Genomic DNA, 24,090 nt, shown 5'->3' with positions numbered 1-24,090 from the left:
AAAAGGTTTGGGATCATGTCTCAGCCCACCCCTCACCCCCACCCCGCAATTTGTGTTTTAACCCTGCAGCTGACATCAGTTATTTACCCCAAATCCTTTATAATGCCTTCCTTGTGTGGCTGTTCTGAGGATTAATACCACAGCCTAGGTAAGATCACTGGCATAATGCTAAAAGTAGGTAATAACACTAACTAACATTTTCAAGTGTTTGCTACGTGCCCAGCACTGTTCTAAGGGCTTTGTATAGATTAACTTCTCTAATCCTCATAACAGCCCTGTTACAGTAGATGCTATTATTATCCCTGTTTTTTCAATGAGAAACACATAAGTTCAGTAACTTGCACAAGATCACTTAGCCGTAAGAGACAGAGCTGGGATTTGAACAAGGCAAGCCAGCTCAGAGGCCCTGCTATAAACCACCCCACTTGGCTGCTTTAAAAAAAAAAAAAAAAAAAAATGCTAACACTCATTGTCTCCCTTTGCTAGCCCTGTAGTTTTCAAACTTTACTGTGCAGAAGAATTAGCCAGAGAGATTGCTAAAAATGCAGATCACCTGGCCTAAGCCCCAGAGATTTGGATTCAGTAGGTTAAGGAAAGGACCCAGGAAGCTGTGTGTTAATCAGCACCACATGCAATGCTGATATGGTGACCCAGGACTTACCTGGAGAAGTGCTCTAGGTTCTGGAGAGCAGTCATGTGTCGTCCAGGACCCACATCCTCCTACCTCACCCAGGGCTACTGCCGAACACCTGATGAGGAAAGCCACAATTGCACTCACAGAGGATGAGAAAGAGGCAAAAAGCAGAGATTCTGGCACCACATGAAGCAGGATTTGAAAATCTGTTCCTTTTCTTACAGGAGTGGCCATATAAATCATGATCCAAAGCAGGACACTTCTGAGAGTAAAAAGGAAATTAATAATTATTCCCAGACAATAGACATAAACTGAGACTGTCCAGGCAAACTGGATGTGGGATCATTGTAGCAGATACTGATGGTGACCTTGGTTCTCTGGTGCTGAGATCTGCTTATAGCAAGCACCTGTGGAGCATAAGCAGCCTGAGCACAGGATAAGCAGGAAGGGTGGAGGGTTAATGTCCCTGAAACAGCATCAACCAGTGGCAGATAAGGGATCTATAGATTAACACCGTAGTGTTCTTGCCTCTAGGATGGAATAGTAACTCAAGAGTGTTTTGCTCTGTCTCAGAGAGTTCCCCAGCAAGACAGAGCTCCAGTTGCTCATCATGGTAAGTAGCTGGATAACTCAACGTTTATCTTCTTTCCATTCTGTATTTCATGTTTCTCATCTTTACTGGTTATTTCATGGAGTCACCTCGCAAATGAACTGACACCCAAATCCTTTGCTCAGAGTCTTCTTCTGCACTCAGAACAGTCGCCTTACCACTTAGGAGCCATGTGACCTTGGACAAGTACTTAAATTTCAGCTTTCTTAAGAGTAAAATGGAAATAACAGTAGAGAATGCATGTAAAGCATGGCATATGGCAAACACTTGATAAATGTCCAGTTCCAGTGTTATTATTATTGAATTGTTACTGCTCTGACTCATGTCGGAAGCATTTTTTCTCTGCTCTCTTGCTGTTGCCTCTTCATCTCTCCTCCATATTGTTGCAATCCTCTCTCATCCGAGGTGGCTTCCGCACCATGGCCAGGGTGCTGACCCCTAATTTCACTGCTACCATTTGCTTGCTGCATACCAGGCAAGTGCCAGGCTTTAAGAAATGGTAATATTGTGTTTTTTAAATTTGTTTTGAAAAATGATTCACGATGGCTACTTCTAAAAGAGAACACATAACTTATTTACCAAATGCAGAAGTCCAACACTTATATTGAAGAGCAACACACACTTAGAGAGTCCTGAGCTGACCATCACTCCTCCTTTCAAATACCTTCCTTTGCCTGACACTGAACGAAGTTCAAACGTAGCATTCAAGGACACGTCACAACCCTCATCCTCCTGACAGGTAGGCTGACACTGCTTGTGCTCAGAGGCCTGTCCCTACAGGGAAAATGCCACGGAAACCCCTTCTACCTAGGTCCCCCTTCTTCCTACTTTTCTTTCAAATAAAACAAATGTGAGGTATCATTACCTACTCCTTTTAATTTTTTGCCAAGCACAGTTGAACAGCTGATTTTAGTCATTTCTACCTATGGTTTCCTCCTTAGAGCTAATTAGTTTCTTTTCAAGTAATTGCAAATAGTACATTTTCCAGGCCCTTGGAGTAGAGGCTGACAACTAGCTGGCTGGAGTGGGCTCTTATCAATAGCTCACGGAAATTAGACACACAAACATCACACTAGGGCCCTGAGGGTTGCTCTAAGTTGTTTAGAAGAAATAGCTCATGAAAGTCCCAGGGTTCTTTTATGAATGGACTCGCTGATACAAAATCTCTGGGATGTGGTGGGCAACAGGATAGTCGGAAGCTTTCCTAAGCATCAAAATGGGCTCAGCTCTACATGAGATCTCGATTCACTGTGCCCCAGGTGCTGTGCTTGGTGCTGTGAGTGAGTCAGAAACAAGGGTTGAGGCTAGAGACAAGGGGGAGAGAAGAGAAGTAGGAAGGGCTCTCTCTGCAGGTTTAAAGATGTGGACAATGATGTTCACTGGAGGGGGAGACAAGCACAGGCTTTGTGGGATTATCATCATTATTATCAATCATTCCCCTGCACCAGAAAGCCAGTCCCAGTACCCCGTCCTCCAAGAACCAACAAAGAGATCATGCTTATAAGGTTCTTACTTTGGTCTTTAGAACACAATGAATGCTCAGTTTCAGGTATGTGGTTTTCCATGGAATCTGGTTTTATATTTTGAGAGTGTTTCTTTTCTTGTTCTCTCCCTTCAATTTGAACATTGTTGTTGTTGTTGCTGCTGCTGCTGCTGTTGTTTTGAATCTTAGATGAGGAGAGCTGAGTTATTCAGACTCCTCGGTTCATGGCATGTTGGTTACCCCATCAGTCCCTGTGACTCCCTCTACCCTTGTATGAGTTTCCCATTGCTTCTGTAACAAATTACAACAAACTGAGTGGCTCAAAGCAACACAAACATATTACTTTACAGTTTTATAGATGGGAAGTCCAACTCAAATCTCACTGGGATAAGATGAAAGTATTGGCAGGTGCACTCCTCTGTGGAGGCTCTAGGAGATGGTCTGGGGTAAGGTGACGGTGTTGGCAGTGTGCATTCCTTCTGTGGAGGCTGTAGGAGACGATCTGTTTCTTTGCCTTTTCCAGATTCTAGAAACTTCCCACTTTCTTTAGCTCATGGCTCCTTCCTCCAACTTCAAAGCCAGTAACTTCGGGCCTAGTCCCACTTACACTGCCTTCTCTTAGTCATATCTTCCTTTGACTCCTGTTTCCCTCTTCCATTTTTAAGGACCTTTGTGATTACATTGAACTCGCCTGGATAACCCAGGATATGCTCTCTGTCTGCTGATTAGCAACTTTAATCCCATCTGTAACCTTAATTCCCACTTGTCATGTAACAAAACAGATTCACAGGTTCTGGGAATTAAGACGTGGACATCTTTGGAGGAAGGTTGTTATTCTTCCTACCATAATCCCTAATTCTACACCTATTCCCTATCCTCATTGATATCTACTCTAATGTGCTTGACATATGCCCTTAAATATGCACGTTTCCTTGTAAATATGCCATTAGTGTATATGTTTTTAATCGACATATTGGTATTATTCTATGTTTAATCTATGGTGTTCTCATATGTTTTTCTTTCAACGCTATGTTTTTAGTCTCCCATGCTGTTCTGTACATACAGAGTTTGATGCTCCTAACAACTGCATATTATTTCATAACATCTACTTCATTTTATGTATCCAGTTTTCCACTGATGGACTCTTGTATTGTCTTCACTCTACTCTGAGCTTTATCATGACAGACATCCTTGTTCAGGGTCCCAGTTAGACTCACATAAGAATTTTTCTAAAAAATGAACTAAGGCTAGGATTTCTGGGTAACAGGGTAAAGACTAGGATTACTGGATCACAGGATATATCCCTACTTAGTTTCACTAAGCTCTCTTGACTGGTTGTACTAGTTATACTTGGACTAGTAGAGTTGTTAAATCTCATTACTGTGATGATGATGCGGTGTCTCCTTCTGTCAAACCTCTTGCCTGGGAGCAGAGCTGAAAGCCTTTTCTGGATCTCTCTCCTGTATATTTTTGCTTCCTAGACAAGCTTCAGAGGCACTAAATACACTTTCCTCCAGCTAGCACTTGTGTCCCCCTCCACTCCTCTTTTCTATGTGTTAGCACTGTGCTGGGCACAGGCCTCCATCAGAGGAGTCTGTTCTTTGGCTATGCAGGCTCAGAGTTTTATTTCCATTCCTTCTCCTCCATCCTCATGCCTCTGGACTCTGGTTTTATTAATTTAACAAGGATTTCTGGAGCACTTACTGGCTCATATACATTACCCCCTTATCCCCACTCTAGATATTGGGGATATCAAAAGAATAACAAAGGGGCTTACATTCTAGTGTCCTGTCAACTCAACTGCACAAACTTAGCCAGGATCCATTCACTTCTCCCCAAAATCAACCTAGTACAAGCAAACAGCATTTTTCATCTGGACATTTGCATTTGTCTCCTACTTGGTCCACCTGCTTCCTCTCTTACCCTTCTAGTCCTTTTTCCACACAGCAGCCAGAATAAACATTTAAAAATATAAATCAAATCCCATCAGTCCTTCATATCTGCCAATAATCCATTGCCTATAGAATGAAATCCACTTCCCTCAGCCTGGCTTACTAAGCCTCATGGCAGCTGGCTGCTCTCGGTCTCTCTGACCTCATCCCATGTCACTCTTTCCTTCATTCATCGTATTTCAGCCACGTTGGCCTTTTTCCATTCCTGGGATAGGTTAAGCCTGTTTGTGCCTCTCAGCCTTTGCAATAGCTGTTCCCTCTGCCCAGAATACTCTTCCCTCCAAGTTGCTCAGGACTGGCTCCATCCCATCATGCAAACATTGGTCCTGTTTTAATTCTCTGGATGACACTTATTTATTTGCTAGCACCATTTATTTATTAATGAGCACATTGCCTGTATTCCCCTGTAGTGTGTGAACTTTAGGAGAATGCTTTTATCTCTCTCGTTCACTGCTCTATCAGTACCTAGTATACTGCCTAGCACAGGGGTGGAGTTCAAAAATGTGTGGGGTTTTTTGAGGAATAAGTGAACAAATGAGTCTAAAGCAGTGGTTCTTGCTCTTGACTACCCATTAGAATCATTTACACAAAGCCAAGCTCCACATAGACCAATTGAATCAGAATCTCTGGGCACAGGGCTCAGGTATTGGCACTTTTTAAAGCATCCAGATAAATATTCACCTAAGGCTCTGAAGCAACCCTTTGAAGATGAGAGTCCATCTCAAGCAGGGCAACTTAGAAACCTTCTTTGGGATTTGGTATGCAAACTTTAGAAAGAAAAATTTTCTTTTCTTTCTGGTGTTGGCCGAGGTGCTGTAAGCCTCCAGCTGTCTTCAGCAATGTCAGCCGACACCACCACCATTCCTGGCTACACGGAGGAAGCCAAGCTGGAGGAGGAAAGAATAGAACCAACTCACAGAGGAGCTGAGCCAATTCAAAGGGGGAGGGAAGGCATGGCAGGGAAGGGTAGGAAAAGTGCTGATGGTGTTGTGGGAGACCCTGGAGTCTCTGAGTCTAGCCCCACTTAAATTCTCTTCTCTGCTCAAGTTGGCAGGGGTTAGGTTTCTGTCATTTGCAACTAAGAGTATCCTGACCAATACTTGATCAAAGCAAATAATTGTGGGTCAAGAAAAAACGATTTAAATGGAATCCAGAAGACAGAATATTAAGGCAGTGCCTTTATCGATAAATCCATAATTCCAAATATAGCCGCTTGCTAAACTAGAAGGAATCCTTTGCTTCTCTTATTTCAGCCAGTTAGTCTGTTTACAAAGTGTCACAGTTAAGCACTTCCACAGCCACATGAAAAGTATTAGATCACTTACTCTTCTCAATAAAGGGAACAAATTTGTGATGGACTGCACTGTGCATTTACCACGGGACACTGCGTATGCCAAGCTTTCGGTCCTGAGGGGCTCCTCTCCCAGCTGGGATACTGAGAGAACTCAGCAAAAATGGTTGAATGCTGAGACCTCTATGATTTCCCTGTCCACCCCAATTCTAATCACAGGGCTCCTTTTGAGCCTTCACAAGGATGCTGAAAGGGTAGAAACTTTGGCTACAGAGGCCCTGACAACCCTGTAAGGTTCCACCTCAAGCAATGGAGAAATAGATCAGTAGGAAGTTGCCCAAGATGCCAGTCTTCAAGGGGTACCAAACGGAATGCTAAAAGGTTTTGAGAAATGGAGGGAAATCAAGAAAATTGTATTGGAGAGAAGTCCTCTCAAAGAGAATACTATGTATGATTGAAAGGCACAGAGCTATACAGAGAAGATATGAGGCCTGGCACACACTCTTGGAAGTGCATGCCTAAACTCTTTAAGACTTCAAGACTGACAAGCCCTGCTCCACAAAATCCCCCATGACAAGATACTTTATTTCTGCAATCTTTCTGCATTTCCCCAAAGATAAGCTATATAAAAAAGAGAAATAAATGGTAACATTCCCAGGAAGATTTCCTGCTGGCTTTGACTTTGCATGGAGGCACTGAACAGGGATGGGGCACATAGAATCACACAGGAAAAGTAAGTAAACCGGGTCTCTAAGCTGGAGGAAACACCCATATATTCTATTACCATTTTGTTAGGCTCCTGCCACAGACAGCCACTGTGTTGTTTAATAGAGTAAACCCTAGCATTAGCCCAAGTTAGAAGGCAACTGTAGCTGATTTCTCAGACTTCTGAGGCTTCCCTCTTTCTAGGGCAATAGGTCAGTGGCTGTGTTGTACTCTAGAGAGCTGTTGAATTGGATAGCAATCTGCAGGGGGCAGCAGTGAGACAGATATACGTTAGGATACCTCGAAAACAAAATATTTGATAAGCCTCTCAGTAAAGTGTAGGACCTTTCCCAAAGACCTGTGCTGAATAGCATCCTGAGAATAGTGGGTTTGGTTAGCTGGGGGGCTTCATTTTGCTAAGGGAGGTATGCACATTTGCGGCCAGGTGGAATAGTTCAGTGTGGTAGAGAAGCAGAGCCCCACCCCTGGTAGTCTTCACTCTTCACTGTTTACCCTGTAGTGATTAGCTTCCCTAGTAAATAAGTGTTGAATGAATATTTCAAGTCTGTAGGCTTGAAGGAAAGCCCCATACTTTGTTCTGTCCTGCTCACAGATATTCAGCAGCCTCCTCACACCTGAAGCCTGGAGTAGAAGGGAAGGGAGGGTGCATTGTCATTCTTCCCAGGACAGACACAATGAAGAAAACTGTACCTCAGCATGTCTGATTGTCTCTTTTTTGCTTTTTTATATCCTATATTTGAACCTGAAATTATTCCTTGTCTATTACCACTGCCTTCCTGCAGGTTTTCTATAAAAAAAAAAAAAGTGCTTGTTTTGTCAGGGTTAAAACCTGGGTAAGACTGTCCACCATTAACCAAAGCCCTAAAACTAATCTAATATAGGCATCTTAATTTGATAAGCTCTCCCATACCTAAACCCACATCATATATTCTATGATCAATGAACTGTAAATTCCAAATAAACCCCTCCCCATGGAGCACCAGCCTTCCAGTTTGGAAAGTGGTGATCTAGTGGTTTCATCATTCTCCATCATTAGCAGAGGATGCTGTGGCTCACTTCCCACATCCTGACACCATATCTTATGCTCACTCCCTTGTTTAACATTAGATCTCTAATGTGCACATATACATATACACTTGCATGTATAAATCAATACAGATAAAGATCTATACAAAATAAAACTATAAAACAACTAAAGAATATGAAATTATTGTTTAAAAATCATGGGCATGTGATATTTATTTCTCTCTTTTCCCAGTGGGATCTAAATATCCTCTACCCCAGGTCTCTGGGGTTGGCCCTGCTACTTGCTTTCCAGTAGAATGTTAGTAGGCACGACATGAGCAAATACATAAAGCATTTTGTGCATCAACAGTCACGATGAAGATAACATGCCCAGCTAGTTCACTGATCCCAGGAGGACAAGGGCCACCTGGAGCAGAACTGATCCCAAGCTACAGCTTAAAGCAAAGCCCAGCCAAGCCCAAGTGTATCAGCTAAAACTCAATCCACAGACATATAGAAGACAGAAGGATATTTTCTGAAACAAGTTATCAAAGTTCAAAGTCAGAAGAGAAAATGCTGACAAAAGTGACCATGTCTATTTTTAAAGCTGTATGTGGATGTTTAAGAAAACAGCACCATAAATAAGCTTAAAAATTAATCTGAGCCAATAATTTTAAAAATATCTTTAGCAGATAAGGGTGAGATAGAGGAATGAGCAAAGAACAGGATGCATAAAATATATCTGTAGTAATGAACTTTGTCCCCTTCATTTGTGGAACACCGTGTCGCTGGTAAAAGGAATGAAGTCAGTCATTCAGGAGTCACCATGGAAAGATGGTCATGCTGAATAGAAATTTCAGGACATGTGATTAGTAGGACAGTATCTTGAAAAGGGATTTGGAGGGAAGTCCACTATATTTGTTGCCACTAGGGACTGGAATTGGGGGAAAGACAGAACGGGGACTTTCAATTTGGCTATGTCTGTATCTTCTCGTTCTATTCTAATGACCATGTTTTAGGTGGGTGTTTGGTCTCAGATATCCTTTTGCCTAAAAGCTCAATATTGTAATAGCACCATTATTATATGGCGATCCAGCCATATGTATAGGATCTCTGACAGGGACAAGAAGCCTACTACCCTCTGACATAGACCTTAGGATGGATTTATTTTCTGGAAAGCACCTCCAAGTATTTTCATATATTTACATAAAATCTGCTGCTCTTTCTCCTAACTTCACTTTAGCTTTCCTAAGATAGAGACTACATCTTATTTTTTCTTTATTTTCAACAAGTCAGGTATAGTTGAGAATATTTACTGGAACTTACAGATATGAGGCTGGATACCTTCCCTCTATAATTGTTGACTCTCAGATGTTCAAGGGAGATCACAGACCATCCCATTAAATCCCAATGCCAACTATTTTACAGACAAGAAAAATGAAGCCCCAGAGACAATATCTCACCAGAGGTCTCTGAGCTGTGAGATCAGAACCAGGACTCAGAAGAACTGAGCCAAATTGCAGCCCAGTCTTCTTTTCTTTCTTCTACCAGCTAGCTCCATAGTCCAATTCTTTTTTTTTTTTTTTGAGACAGAGTCTCACTCTGTTGCCCAGGCTGGAGTGCACAGACATGATCTTGGCTCACTGCAACCTCCGCCTCCTGGATTCAAGTGATTCTCCTGCCTCAGCCTCCCAAGTAGCTGGGACTACAGGCACATGCCACCATGGCTAGTTAATTTTGGTATTTTTAGTAGAGACGGGGTTTTGCCATGCTGGCCAGCATGGCTGGTCTCAAACTCCTGACCTTAGGTGATCCGCCCACCATAGCCTCACAAAGTGCTAGGATTACTGGTGTGAGCCACTGCGCCCAGCCACAATAGTCCAGTTCTAAAGACGGGTTGGTCTGGGGTCTGAGAAGGCAGCAAAATAGCAGGATATGATGACAAGAGCATGAGCTTTGGAATTAGACAAACAGGTTCAAATCTCAGGTCTGGGATTTGCACAAACTGTGCCATTGGCCAGGTTGCTTAACATTTCTGAGTCTCTCTGCTTTCGCTTATAAAATGGGAGGGTAATAGCTATCAAACAGAGTTATTGTGAAAAAAAAATGACATAAGGTTTACAAAGCACTCAGCTCAGTGCCTGGCAGAGAGTAGGAGCTAATTAAATGTGAATGCCATTCCCTTCTCTGTGGAATATCTCCATAGCTAAAACACTTCTTTATGCATCAAGGAATTAACACCACTGTTCCACTGTTATGAGATTAATTCACAGCAATGCACACGAAAACAGTGATTCAGATCATGGCAAAAAAACTATAATTAAAGTATCTGGTATTGTTTGATTACAGGGTTGGCTTCACTGACTTTAGCACTTTGTGGGCAGAGAGCAGGCAGCTGAGAGGCAAAGCATGGCTTTATTTTCTGGGAGGTTTCTGACCACTTCCCAGGTCAGGGTGGGGATTATTCTTCTGATCCTTGTTTTGCACTGAAAGTCTAAGCCTTAATGGGGTGACATAGAGAGGGGAACTTACATTTACTAAACATCTACTATGTGCCAGGCCCTTTAAATACTCATTCTCACTTTATTTTCCCAGAAATCCTAAAAGGCCAATATATACAACTACATTTGATAACCAAGAATGCTGAGGCTCATCGGTAAATTCAATAAGTTGCTTACGATGTCATCCCCAGTTAGGGATGGAGGTAGGGTTTAATTCAAGTCTGCTGAACTCCAAAGGCTGTGTTCAATTCAATACAGAGGCTACCTCCTATTTCAGGCACAGATTTACAGCTAAGTATGTAACACGCACTGTTTTAAGTACTTTGAGTGGTACAGCTAAGACTGCTAGTTAACTATCCACTTCCATTCTCCCCTTCTTTACAAACAAAATCCCAAGTTTTAACTGTGAGTAGCGAATGTCTAACCACAGATCATCATTTCCCAATTTCCTTGGCAGTTAAGGAGGACCCAAAAGATCTAAGGAAGTGTTGGTTGGAACTACCAGGAAATGTCCTGAAATAACCATGTGAGAGATATGACTTCATGTCCTCTGTCCCTCCACCTTTCTTTCTGCTTCTGGTCTAGAATGTGGACTGAGAGTTGGTACCTGGCAGCCATTTTGAACCATGAGGTGCATGAGGTGACCTTGAGAATGAAAGCCAGTGCTAAAAATGGTGCAGTAGAAAAGTAGAGGTAGCCTTAGACTCCTGACAACTGTGGAACTGCCTTGTCAATACTGGATTGCCAATCTTTAAAATTATTTTAAATGAGGGAGGAATAAGCCTCTACTAATTCAAGTTACTTTTCTGTTGCTTTTGTAATTATACTTGAATATAATCTTAATTGCTATACCTATAATTTCTTATTTAATCCTACAATAGTTTTATGTGGTATTATTTTTATTCCTAGGTCTTTCAGGTGAGATCATTGAAACACAGAGAGGTTAAGCAACATGCCCTAGATCACTGAGCTAGTATATAAAAGAAAAGAGACTGGGTTTGAACCCATTCCAACTTCTGCAACACTCATGCTCTTAATAATCATATTAGACTGCCGAGTCAGACTAGACATCAAAGACTATTTTCCCCAAGCTGAAGAACTTTCATGTCTCAGTGGAATTTTCCTTCAGAATCAAATTTTATTTCTGATGGCTTGAGCCCTATTTGCATCTGGCATGAGGTTAGTTTTTCACTTTGTAAGAAATAACATTCTAATGGGTTTTTAAGGGCCCAGAAGACTTGTTAGCCATTCCCTGGCTGCCGCAGGACAAACTCATTAAAAACATCTGAACAAAACCAACAGAACTTGAAGGGCAACAAGAAAATGAAGACACTCTGGGGGTGGGGTTAGAGAATCCATATGGTAAATCACAGATGTTAAAGGGTCCACTCACTCAACTGGCGGTGGAACTCTGTGACCAAGACATTTCACCTGTTTACATTACAGAATCTCACAGGTTGGTAACAAGAATTGCAGTCACTTACTCATCTTATCAGAATTTCTGTCAAGAAAACAATTTGGATATCCCTAGAGTTTTCTATTAATGGGATTTTACCTCTGTGGAAAAGGGTTTGCTAAGTAAATGAATGAAGCAAACAAAATTGTTGGAAAAATGTTTACTGAGCTAAATTATTTTGCAACCCTGGAAAAGTACCAATTACATGAAAATACGGTTTATCCAGAGTTCTATCAATTGAGGTATATTATTAATTTGATCTGTAAAATGGGGATAGCACACTGATGTCTCAAGGTAGTGGCAAGGAACATGCTAACTAATACACCATACGGGGGTGACCTAGCACAGCGACTGCCACAGTGATAAAAATATGTTGAGATATGCTTGTATTCTTTTATGGGGTTCTGAGGACCAAGGACTGGCCACTGTGTTTTCTCTTCCGGCCTTTGGGGAGCAGTCTTTAGAACATACAGAGACCATTTAAAAAACAATGAACAGAAAAAAGCAATAAACTCTCCATTGCCCTAAGCAACCCAGGCGCAGAGCAGGAAGCATTGGCTCCAGTATCTGTAAATAACCTTGCAGATTTTCCAACTACCTGGTTTTCCGAAGCCCACCTAAGTAAATCTCCTAACCCCAGGATCACTGTCAAGAAGCAGCACAGCACAGAAGTGAACATCTTGGCTCCAATGCCAGTTGACCTGGGTTTAAATTCTTGCTCTTTATTTACTGGGCCATTTTAGTTAAATATTTGTAAAACGGGGTTAGTAATACCTATAGTTGACTGTGGTGAGGGTTCAATCAGATAATACACGTAGGGGGCTAGAAGAATGTCTAGCACATAGTTAGTGGTAGAGGTCAGTGTTAGTGATTATAATTATTAGTGCAGAGTATGGCATAATTTCCTTCTTCCCCTTCCTTCTGTGACAGCTCCATCACGGTGGGTCCCAGTCTTGTGTGGTGGTAGCAAAGTAGGCTTCATAAGGAAGTCAGGAGCACAGCCCATAGGCTCTATGGAGATAAAGGCCCTGAAGAAAGATCTGGTAGGCTTCCCTTAAAAGATTAGAGTGTAAACTTTGGAACCAGGCCTACTTGGGTTTAAATTCTGATTTCTCTGATGACCAGCTGGCTCTGTGACCTTCAGCAAGATCTCAGGACCTCAGAATAGACATGTACTGTCATGTATTGAATAACCGCAGTTTGGTCAATGATGGACCACATATACAATGGTGGTCCCATAAGATTAGAGTACTGTATTTTTTACTCTACCTTTTCTATGTTGAGATATATTTAGGTACACAAAACTTACCATTGTGTTACAATTGCTTATAGTATTCAGTATGGTAACAGGCTCTACAGGTTTGTAGCCCAGGAGCATAGGCCATACCGTATAGCCTAGGTGTGTAGTAGCCTATACCATTTAGGTTTGTCTAAGTACATTCTATGACATTCCTACCATGATAAAATCACCTCACCTACTGATGCATTTCTCGGAATATATCCTTGTTGTTAAATGATGCATTTAACATGGTTGTTAAATTTTTACTAACTGAAGAGTAAAAACTCAAGTAAAAGCTCAAGTAAAAGAACTCTTCCTTGTTTAGCTTTAAACTTTGTGACCAGTGGTTTTGTCAGTTACGAGGTTGTTCTGAGCTGACAGGCTAGTTAGAGAAATGATCCATATGCTTTTATTTGGAGGAGGACTGCATAAAAAACCATCCCAAACTTTAGTGGCTTAAACCAACAACCATTTATTTAGCTTAAACCAATAACCATTTATTTAGCTGATGACTCTGAGGGTTGCTAATTTGGTCTGGGCTCAGCTGGGCAGTTCTTCTGCTAGTCTCAAATGGGTTCACTCAAGTATCTGCAGTTAACTGCCAGTCAGTGAGGTGGCTCTGTTTCTGGGGATTAGCTGGCTATTGGTGGGGCCACGGAGCAACATTCATCAAGCTAGAGAAGGCAGCCATGGGGTTATGGGAGAAGTAAGAAAGGATGTCTCAATGCACAAACACGTCTCAAGTTTCCTCTTGCATCACAATGGCCGAAGCAAGTCACATAGCCTCCAGAATAGTATAAAGGGCACTTCCCAAGGGTGTATAGGATGATGTGAACAATTCAAATCCATTACTGCAACAATCTACCACAATCACCATAGAACATGTTTTAGGAGAAATAATTCATTTCTGAAATAGGCATCTTGTACATACATATGAAGCCAAAGTGCCTTTCCTCTTAATATATTCCAAGGAGAAATTATTCAGTACAACACTCTGGACAAAGGCTGAATAAAGAATTTTCCACTTGCCAACCAATTGAAATGCTGTCTCTCGCATAGAGATTGCCTGGTTTCCTGTGAATTAAAGACCCAGAATAGGGGGTTTCTAAGTCTCTTTAAACTCTGACATTCTATGAATCTATACTTTTCCATTCCAATTTGAGAAGAGCTGAAGCCCAGGACAAGAAAGCTCTGTTTCTTGTCTAGTGAGGCAGTCAGGACAGCACAATGCAAAGAGCAACTGGTCAACCATGAAGACTGTGTGACATAACCATGGATTAAAATGTCTCAAGAAGTAGTGACCTCCCTGTTACTGAAGGTGATCAAGCACAGACTGGACAGACATTTTAAAAAATAATCAAAAGCTGTGGTTCTAATTCTATTTGTGTAAGGAGACATCAGAATGTTTATATTGCTTCCAAGAATTCTGATGCCCTCCCCAAGACAGGCCATACAGAAAAGTGGAATCTGTCCCTGTAATAGGTAAAATATATATATATATATGCATTTAACAACAAGTGAGCACTTACTATAAACAAATTAAAGTACTTTCACAACTTATACCTTCCTTTACTCTAGTGCCAGTAACTCCTTTTTACAAAGGGAAAACTAAGGCTTACAGATTTTGCTCAAAGTCACTCCCAACTAGTAAGTGGCTGAGTGTTTCTTTCACTTTCAGCTCAGTGGTTCTTTTCATGTTCTTGGCGACCTTCTTTCTTTCCTCCTATCATTCATTCATTTGTTCAGTCTGTCTGTCATTTGATCTTTATCCTTAATTAAATCTCTGTTAAATGTGGGGAAGGATAGGCATGGACTAGCCCCAGGACATGGGTGCATCTCATCTTACAGACCTTAAGATTGGGTGAGAATTAAATTAGATAATATATGTAAAATTCTTAGAGCAGCATCAGGTACCTGGACAACACTCCATGAAGGCTAGTTAATATTATTATATTGGGAGAAAAGGTATGAAGCTTTTGAAATTGAGCCTGAGTTCAGAGAATCTGAGATGTCTGGTCATAAACATGTAAAGAGTGAGAGGGCAATGACCACAGCCCCACATCCTCGAATCCTGTGGTTGTTTCAGGAATCCCCAGGAGCATGAGGACATCCTAAGTAGAGGCCACCTCAGGGGAGCTGAAGGAGCAGGAGAACAGCCCTGGCACACCCTGCCCAGGCTCACCTCCTCCCCTAGAACTAAGCCAGGGCTGAGAAGTTCCTTGAAAGAGGCTGCTCTTTGGAAGCCTTGTACATTTCTGAAGGCTGCCAAGAGAGTGTGTGGCTGAAACCAGAGTGGGGACCCATGCTTCCTTGAGGTGGAGCCCAGGGTAAGCATGAGATAGAGAAGTTAATCCTTTCTTCCTGCTTTATGCTCCCACGCCCACTCCTGATGGCCCTCTTGGGCAAGAGCTAAAACAGCCCAACACAGACTGTCTCTCATGAGTGGCTGATATCTGGTCTCTAGAAAATACTCAAGTAATACTTGTCTGGCAAACTCCTGGAGTACAGGTCACACCCAGCAGCTGACCACTTTCTCCTTGGCTCTGAGGCCATGACAGCTAGCCAGTCTAGGGTGGGCCCATTTGAATTCTAAGTGTGTCAGCCCTGGCCACCCTACAGCAGGGGACGGAGAGCAGGCTCTTCGCATGATCTTCAGACCCCTCTCCCTTGCCTTGCATGCATGTCCTCATGGAAAGATGTGCTCTGTGTGCACGTCGGGGATGGGTGGGGTGGGAGAAAAGGGAATATTTTCTGAAAGAAGATCCTTTTCAGCAATTGTTTTAAAGTTGAGCCAGGCGTGGTGGCTTACGTCTGTAGTCCCAGCACTTTGGGAGCAGGAAGATTGTTTGAGGTCAAGAGTTGGAGACCAGCCTGGGCAACATAGCGAGACACTGTTTCAAAAAAAAAAAAGAAAAGAAAAAGAAAAAGGAAGGAAGGAAGGAAGGAAGGAAGGAAGGAAACTTAGCTGAGCATGGTGGTATGTGCCTATAATCTCTACTACTTGGGAGGCTGAGGCGGAGGATCACTTAAGTCCAGGAGTTCCAGGCTGCAGTGAGCCATGATCACAACATTGCACTCCAGCCTGGGTGAAAGATCAAGACTCTGTCTCTAAAGATAAATAAATTAGTTAATTAAAGTACTATGCGGATAAGGTAATTCTTAACACAATACTAAAAACAGATTAGCGGTAGTGAAATGATATGTATCATTGAAGCATGCAATGAAAACCAAGAGACAAGTGAAACAGGTGGTCTGCCTTTTGAATGTGCTTGCACTTGGAATAATCCACAGTACTGGCACCCTCTGATGCTGAAGCCTGGCTCTTCCTGGGCCTGGACTTATATGTCCAGGCCCAGGCCAGGAGAGAAGCATCTGCTGGAGTTTCCCCTGAACCTCTGCACTTGGCCACCTTGGAACCACTGCTATTACAGAGGCAGTTTTAAGGACCCCAGAAAAAATATTTGACAGAAAGGGAAGAAGCGTCAGCATCCACAGTTGAGCCTGTGCTTCCCAGGGTGCCAAGGGCTTTTTATAAAGAATTTCTTTCCAATAGGAAGGCAAAAAAGACAATCTCATGCCATCCTCAGTGCAGCTTGGTATCTTACTTCACCAGATAATATTTTTGCTCTTCTCTCTCCATTGTTCTCTCTGCCTTGAATGTCCTTTTTCTGGATCTCCACGTTTCAAACCCCACTGTCCATACAGACGCAATCCAAACCCTACCCTTTCCATAAAGCCTTCTGTGGTTCCTCCTCCACCACTGCTACCAGCCACAGTCAGAAATAACTTCATCACATACTTATTCATTCGGTGCCATAGCTTTCTCATCTGTAAGATGGGCACAATAATAACACCTATTCCATAAAATTATTGTGGGAATTAGGAAGAGCACTTAGAATTAAGCTTAGCGTATAAACAAAGTTTAATAATGATAATGATAATAATAATAATTGTAGTTGTTGTCAATGGATATAATTTATCTCCTTTGCTGCACTGTGGGATTTTGGAGGCAGGGCATGAATGAGGTCTTATTCTTCTCTGAACCCAGAGGCTAGCAGTCAGCCTTGATTCTCAACAGATACTCAGGCTCAGTAGTATGTTTGATGAATGAGAGTGGAGGAGTGTCAGAGGCCAGCGACAAGAGTGATCTTTGAGCCAACAGACTCCCCACTCATTAACCCTCCATCTGCCTGACCATCTTTATGGACCACCTATCACTACGTGGCTATTGTTTAAAGCCGGCCAGACTATCCTGGTGCTGGCTGCTGGCAGCCTCGGCTTCAAGCAGCCGCCAGAAAGGCTGCTGCGTAGGCTTACAGCATCATCGAAGCTGCCTTTGGGGCTCTGCTTCTCGGGGGCTGGTACAGATGAAACCTGTGCCCCTGGCAAAGTGGGGGCCTGGTCTTTCTGCAATCCCAGCCCTGCTTGGACACCCATTACAGCAATGAGCACAGCGCATTTGACTTTCTGCCTTGTCTCTCACGCTTCTCAACACGGACGGTTCGTAATGGATGTCAGACTTTGAATTTCTTATCATGTTGTTTATATCTAATAAGTGAATTGCCCTGTTTTTTTAAAAGTCAGCTTTTAAAAATACTGTGTTTGAACATCTGTCAAGGGCTGGGGATTAGCTGAATAGGCACTGGATGCCAGGATATTATATTCTCTCTTATCCTTTATACTGTAATTATCTTGATCCTCAAACAACTCAGCACCAGTTACAACCACTTTCGCAGACTTGTTGTTGCTGCAAATTCAAAAAATTATTTTATTTGAATCTAAATTAAACTGATATGTAACAAGGTTTTTTTTTCATGCTAAGTCTCAAAAAACAGTATCTGCAGATGATTAAAAAACAGTAAAACACGGACAATTTCAAAGTTTATTTCAAGAATAAACTCATGAAAATTCATCTAATTATGCAGCAGTGTACCAAAAATAATCTTTTCCAAACCTAAATTTGTTTAACAAAACACACAGTCAGCTAAGCCAAATGAAAGCAAACGTGTGTTTATGCCATAGTCACCCCCTCCCCCTGGCTGCTCGAGTGGGCACGAGGGCTTGGCAGGGTCCTGAAGCCTGTTGGCGGCTTCTGAGTCCTGACACTTTGCTTGCTGGTGTTTCCAACGAGTGGGCCATTGGCTCCACTGGTCACAGAAATGGACCCTGTTGCTGCTTGTGTAAGTGGTCTCTGTTTCTGGAATGTGGGGAGCTGAAGCGGGGAGGACAGAGTATTTTACTCTCAACAACTCAGGGGGAAAAGAAACTATTAAAGCACCATGCACATAACTGCAGGCAGAGTGGTGCTGTGTCTGCCAATGGTTAATAGTAACAGTGAGAATAGCTACTGTTTATTGAGCCCTTGCACTGCACCAGGTATTCATTTAAGAGTCTCACATTCTTCATATTTTCAACTGACCCATGTAACAAAATAACTGGGAGCCGGTTGTCATGACCCCTACTTTACAGATGTAGAAACTGAGGTTTAAAGGGAAACAGCCTGTCTAAGATCACACAAGTAATTAGCTGGTCTGAGATTTGAATCTGTCTGACTTCAAAAGCCATGTGTTTAAACTGCCATAGCATACTGTGTTGGCTCAGCCCTGGGCCAGCTTCTGGGAAGCAGAAATCCAGGAATCTGTGGGAATCCCAGCTCTCCCCTTCTAGACAAGTTCCTGGTTACTTTCTGGATCTCAATGTACTCATCTGTAAAGTGGAGAACGCAATACTTAAGACATAGTGAAAATTCAAAACGTCATAAAATATGTTATTCAGTTAGATGATACACCGTCAGAGGACAGGAAGTATGTTTATTTTGTTCGTAATTGTAACCCTAGTATCCCCCATAATAATACCTCACAGTGTTTGGCATATAAGAGAATAGGAGTGAAATCATAGCTTCCTTCCTATAACTTGTTTACAGCTTATTTGGAAAGAAAAAACTGACAAGTGTGAGCAGATGAGAGAATAACATGTGAACATATCATCACAAAGATGTTAATTAACTGCCAGATTGGTGACCTAGCAATAATGTGATATTGAAATTGTCCCCACCAGGCATTAGAAAATCGGGTTCTGGCCCCAGTGCCACAACTTCCTAACTGTGCAGGTTTTTGAACTTCTCTGAACTTCTGTAGGAGAAGAATCATAATGATCTAACTTTTCTTTTCTCCTGTGCTATTGTCAAGTCCAGAAAATACTGTCACATTCCTTATGAAACGTCATGACCATCATCATTTTTGGCAAGGAGAGCAGGGAAATGAGGCTGAACTCACTGGAGGAAATGGCTGAAGGTCCCAGCCATGAACGAGGAGCCACATTTTGCTATAGATTAGAATGTATTCCAGAGGGAAAACTAAAATCAAGGATCTATGTCAAGTTCAACTCCTGTTTCCAGAGGCCTCCAGTATCCTGGGGATTCTCACTCACTATCACTTGCCAGTAGCAATATTAGGCACTCACTAAATATGTTTAAAGTCAAGTTCATTTGTCCTAACTGGAATAATGGAATTGAATTGTATTGAATGCAATGGTTTCGAAAAGCCCTATTAAAATCCACCTGCCATGCAATCACGTAAAATCACCAAAACAACTTTCTTCACTAAGTTCCACAGTCTGTGCTTCTGCTGTATCTTTTCTCTGACTGAGGCAGAGTGCATAAGGAAGGCATGGCTTCTGGAAGGGAATGGTAGGAGGGCACATGCATGGATATTAGGAAGAATTTTTCTCCCCCAGGAGCAAGAACCTGGGATTTCCAGGGAAACAGAAAGGAGGCCTCACATCCCTCAAACTTACTGGCATGTGCTTCCCTAAATTGCCTTAACAAGTGAAACTCTTTAACCTCAGCATTCATCTCTTAATTCACCAAACATTTTTGGTCCTTGCTGTGTGCCTGGCACCATGCTTGTCTATGGGTCTTAAGGCTTTTCAGATTTTCTATTTCTGTTACCTTGGGCAAGTCCCTTAAACTTTCCTGTCCTCAGTTCATATATCTGTTAAATAGACATCATCCGTTATGCCTCCCAGAGTTTGTAGGAGGAATAAATAAGATCAAAATACTTTGCAGGCTATCTGACATTCAACAATTACTTTAAAAGAAATAGTCATTAAAGAACTAAAGATGTTTTTAAAAAAGAAATAAAGGTCTCTGGATCTAATAATGTGATGTCATGGAAAGAACTAGTTATTGTTGGAAGTTGAAAGTAATGCATGCACGTGTAAAAAAAAGACCTGATCATGCTAGTCCCCTGCCCGAAAACCATCCACTGCCCACCATCCACTCCCAAAGAGCCCCAACTCCTGAGAGCCTAGCCACCTCTCCATTCCCGTTCCTCACAGCCCTGCCCCCTGCCCCCAACCCCCAAAATATGCCCTGCTCTTCTGCCACACATGGATTTGATTGGCTAGTTCTTGAAGAGAACATATTCTCTCAGGCCTCCCTGCCTTTGCACAGAGTGTTCCCTCTGCTTGGAGAAGCCCCAGTAATTTGGTAAGAGCTCGCTCGATGTCAGCCCCTCTGGGAGACCTCCCAGTCTTGTCTTTTTATCAGGACTGAGTTTTGTTCTCTCCTCTGATCCCTGCAGCACTTGGACGAACAGCTGATAGGAGTTCATTTTGTGAAGCTGTGACCAGTTTTCCAGTAGACCATGAGCTTGCTGAGGGCAGGAGCCTGCCTGTCCTTGATCCTTGTTTCTGTGGGGTCTATCCCAGTGCCTGGCACAGCCGCTTTGGAGATGGAAGGAATAGAGGGAGGTAAGTGGATGGACAGGAGTTCAAGTGCTCTATTCCTAGAAGGGGTGTGGGGGTAGGTCTAGGATTGGTCACTATGAATAACCTGGAGAAATTCTAAAAACAAAACACACATATAGTTCCTGCCTTCCAAGATTCTGCTGTTGTGTGGGCCCCAGGCAAAAATGGATTTACCTTGCAGCTAGTGAAGTTTATACGTCAAGACCCTTCACTTGCACAGCTCCTTCCAGGGACCTGGGAGAAGATCCAGCAATTCCTTTTATTTTAGACAGGCTGTTGCTCTCTTGCCCAGCCTGGAGGGCGGTGGCGCGATCTCAGCTCACTGCAACCTCTACCTCCCAGGTTCAAGTGATCCTCCCACCTCAGCTTCCCAAGCAGCTGGGACAATAGGTGGCAATTTCTTATTCATAACTTTATATATATACTTTTAAAAGGACTCTCTAGATGGAATAAATTCAGGCCCCACAAAACCTGGATCACCTCTGGCCCCAGGATCCACAGTTTCAATAAGCTTGTCAAGTGATTCTGATACACAGCCAGATTGGTCAATGACTTGCTACTCAATGGGTAATTCACAGACCAGAAGCATCAGCAAACATCACGGGTGGGCAAGTTGGAAATGCAGAATTTCAGACCCCATCCCCGACCTACTGTCTGTGAATCTGCATTTTAACAAAATATCTGGGCTGATTCATGTGCAAAAATTCATATTCAAAGTTGTGAACCACTGCTGTAATGATTTCTCTGAGAGAAAAACTATTTCCAGCTGTAAAATCACAGAGGCCTTCTTGGAGGAGGTGATCTCTGAACTGAGACCTAAAGTAGAGGCAGTATTTGGGTATGTGAAGTATTCCAGCAGAAGCAGCAAGCAGCATCAGTAGAATCCTGGAGATGGGGAGTATGAGGAGGGGTCGAATAGACCAGGGTCTTCGGGCTGGAATCAGAGAAGACAACCACAGGCAAGTTGACTCAGGTGGGAGGGAGAGAGGGAGGGAGGCTGGGGAAGAGCCCACGTGCTGGGTTAAGGCCTTTGGATTCTAATTAAGTAAGAATGTGGAGGCTTGGAGTTTGGGTCCAGAAGATATGAGAGATCCAGCTGCAAAAGCAAAACATCCCCTGGGAGAGGGAAGCCAGTCACAGTGTTTATTCATGCTCAGGTACATTATTTATGCCCAAGCCTTGCGTGGAAGAAGTCAAAGAAGGGAAGGGACAGGAAGCCAGAAGCAAGGACTGAGAATTCATGAGGGAGGTACTCATATTTTTTCCCACTCTGCAGGGTTGATGAGAGTCTCAACAGCACTCCCATCCTTGGCACTGCAATCAGGATATTTGCTGACTGTGGCTTACAGAGGGGAAGGAGCTGGGTGTGGTCCAGGTTGAGTCCTGTGAATTCCCATCACACCTGCTCCCTGCAGGCTCTACTTCTGCAACTTCCTGAGTTCAATTCATTCCTGCAACCCCAACAAAACCTACCTATAGGGTTGTTAGAAGGACTAAAGGGCATAATATAGCAAAGTATGAGAAATATATTGGGACCTGAAAAAATGCATGTAATCCTTTGAACCTTGACTTCCCTATGCTATCATGAGGTTCAGTTTCTAACAGATAGTGGATTTTCAATGAATGCTTAATCATAAAATGCCCAAAATACCAGCTAATAGGAAACTCATCATTTGGCCTTAGAATGGGTTTTGTCAAGGCTTGAGGTCATATATACACTTTAACAACGTACATCAGTGATAATTTAATGAACATTTACTACATGTTGATCACTGTGCTAAGCATCTTACAATGCATTATCTCATTTAGTCTCATAATAAGATGAGGAAAGGGAAGCTTGGAGATGTTGAGTGTCTTGCTCAAAGTCCCATTGCTATTAAGAGGCAGAGTAGGAGATAGAAGTCAACACTAGGGTGAGATCAAAGCAAGTACTCACCTGTGAAGTCTTGTATGGGTGCCACAGGTGAAACAGGTTTCATTTGGAAATGTACATTTGGCTTATTTCAACCCCTCCCCATCTCATTTCAAATGCTAGGAAAAGTCAACATCACATTTCATATACATGGAATTGTAGACTCAGAGACAGAAAACATAAGGACTATTTAGTTCAATGCTGCTCCCATACAGATGCAGAAATGGAGGTGCAGAGAGGTTGGTTGACTTTCCCATGGTAAAACAGGATGAGAATGTCTTACCTGTTATAGCTCATACATTAAGATAAAAACAAACATATAAAAACCCAAGATTATCTTGTTTTGTTCTATCCTCACTTCTTCACATCTTGTGCCAGGCATCAGCTCCCTCCTTCCCTTTCCTTTTTCTTTACTCATTTATGTATTGGTTCAGCAAATATTTATCAATGCACTATTGTGAAGTTACATTCAGAGAAGAGACAGGAATTTAGGAAGAATAATATAGAGCAAGAGAGAAAAAAGAAAAGAGAACAAAAAAAGTAACAGAGAAAGAAGTGGAGAGAGAAATACAGAAAGAGAAGGAAGAAAGGAAGGAAGGAGGGAAGGAAGGAAGGAGGGAAGGAAGGAAGGAGGGAGAGAAGGAAGGAGGGAAAGAAGGTAGGAGGGAGGGAGGAGGGAAGGAAGGTAGAAGGAAGGAAGAAAGTAAGGAAGGAGAGGAAGGGAGGGAGGGATGAAGAGAGGGAGGGAAGGAAGGAAGGACAACATCAATTGGCCACTTTCTATTGGATAAGCACTTTTCCAAGCATTTTACATGTATTAACTCATTTAATTCACCCAGAAACCCTATATGGTAGTCACTATTCTTATCTCCAATTTAGGATGAAGAGCCTGTAGCCCAGAGACCTGAAATAAATCACCCAAGGTTGGAGGGCTGGAAGGTGGCAAGGGCCAATATGCAAACCTGGCAGATCTGGCTCTAGAGGCCTTACTTGGGATCTATGCACGTAATCGTGTTATAATGTCCTCCATTTGCTCTGATGGCCACTGGAAGTGGATTAGATACTTACGGTAAGAAGAGTATTGCTTCTGAGAGACTTTATCATCTTTTCTCAGTGGAGAACCATCACCACGGTTTGTCATGCACCATCAGTGCCTAAGGTGTGAAGGGAGAAATGTATTGCACATAGAACCATCAAGCAGAGGAACCTGGAGGGAAAAGGATCATGGAATTTAGAGCCATGGGACCCGGGGTTTATCTGTGTCCCTGCCACTCCCTAGCTATGCCATGGGATGAGTCAATCCATCTCGTCAACTGTGTGGCTCCTCATGTGGAAAATGGGAATTATAGTCGATTCAACCGTATCTACTTCAGAAAACCAAATTAAAGTGAAGGTAGTTTACAATATCCAAGGCCAAAACCAGTGTGAAATCAAACACAACCACCAGTCTTTATCTCCTTAATTTTGTGTAGATGTTTATTAAAATAGAAAG

The 24,090-nt window shown here is 42.5% G+C and overlaps 1 protein-coding gene across 2 annotated transcripts in view; it reads left to right on the top strand.

Moving 5' to 3' along the window:
• The first annotated feature begins 975 nt into the window (after positions 1-975).
• LOC126936607 (uncharacterized) overlaps positions 976-24,090 on the top strand; it is an 80,970-nt gene continuing 57,855 nt past the window's right edge. The window contains exons 1-3 of one of the 2 annotated variants that reach the window (XM_050759424.1): positions 976-1,247; positions 15,024-15,264; positions 20,521-20,689. In XM_050759424.1, coding sequence (XP_050615381.1) covers positions 20,584-20,689 — 106 coding nt within the window. In that variant the 5' untranslated portion in view covers positions 976-1,247; positions 15,024-15,264; positions 20,521-20,583. The remainder of the gene's footprint in view (positions 1,248-15,023; positions 15,265-20,520; positions 20,690-24,090) is intronic. The other variant, XM_050759425.1, reaches the window with a different exon arrangement.

The sequence above is a fragment of the Macaca thibetana genome, chromosome 14 (genome assembly GCF_024542745.1).
Source record: "Macaca thibetana thibetana isolate TM-01 chromosome 14, ASM2454274v1, whole genome shotgun sequence".
Lineage (NCBI taxonomy): Eukaryota > Metazoa > Chordata > Mammalia > Primates > Cercopithecidae > Macaca > Macaca thibetana.
This window is presented reverse-complemented; position numbering and strand designations above follow the sequence as displayed.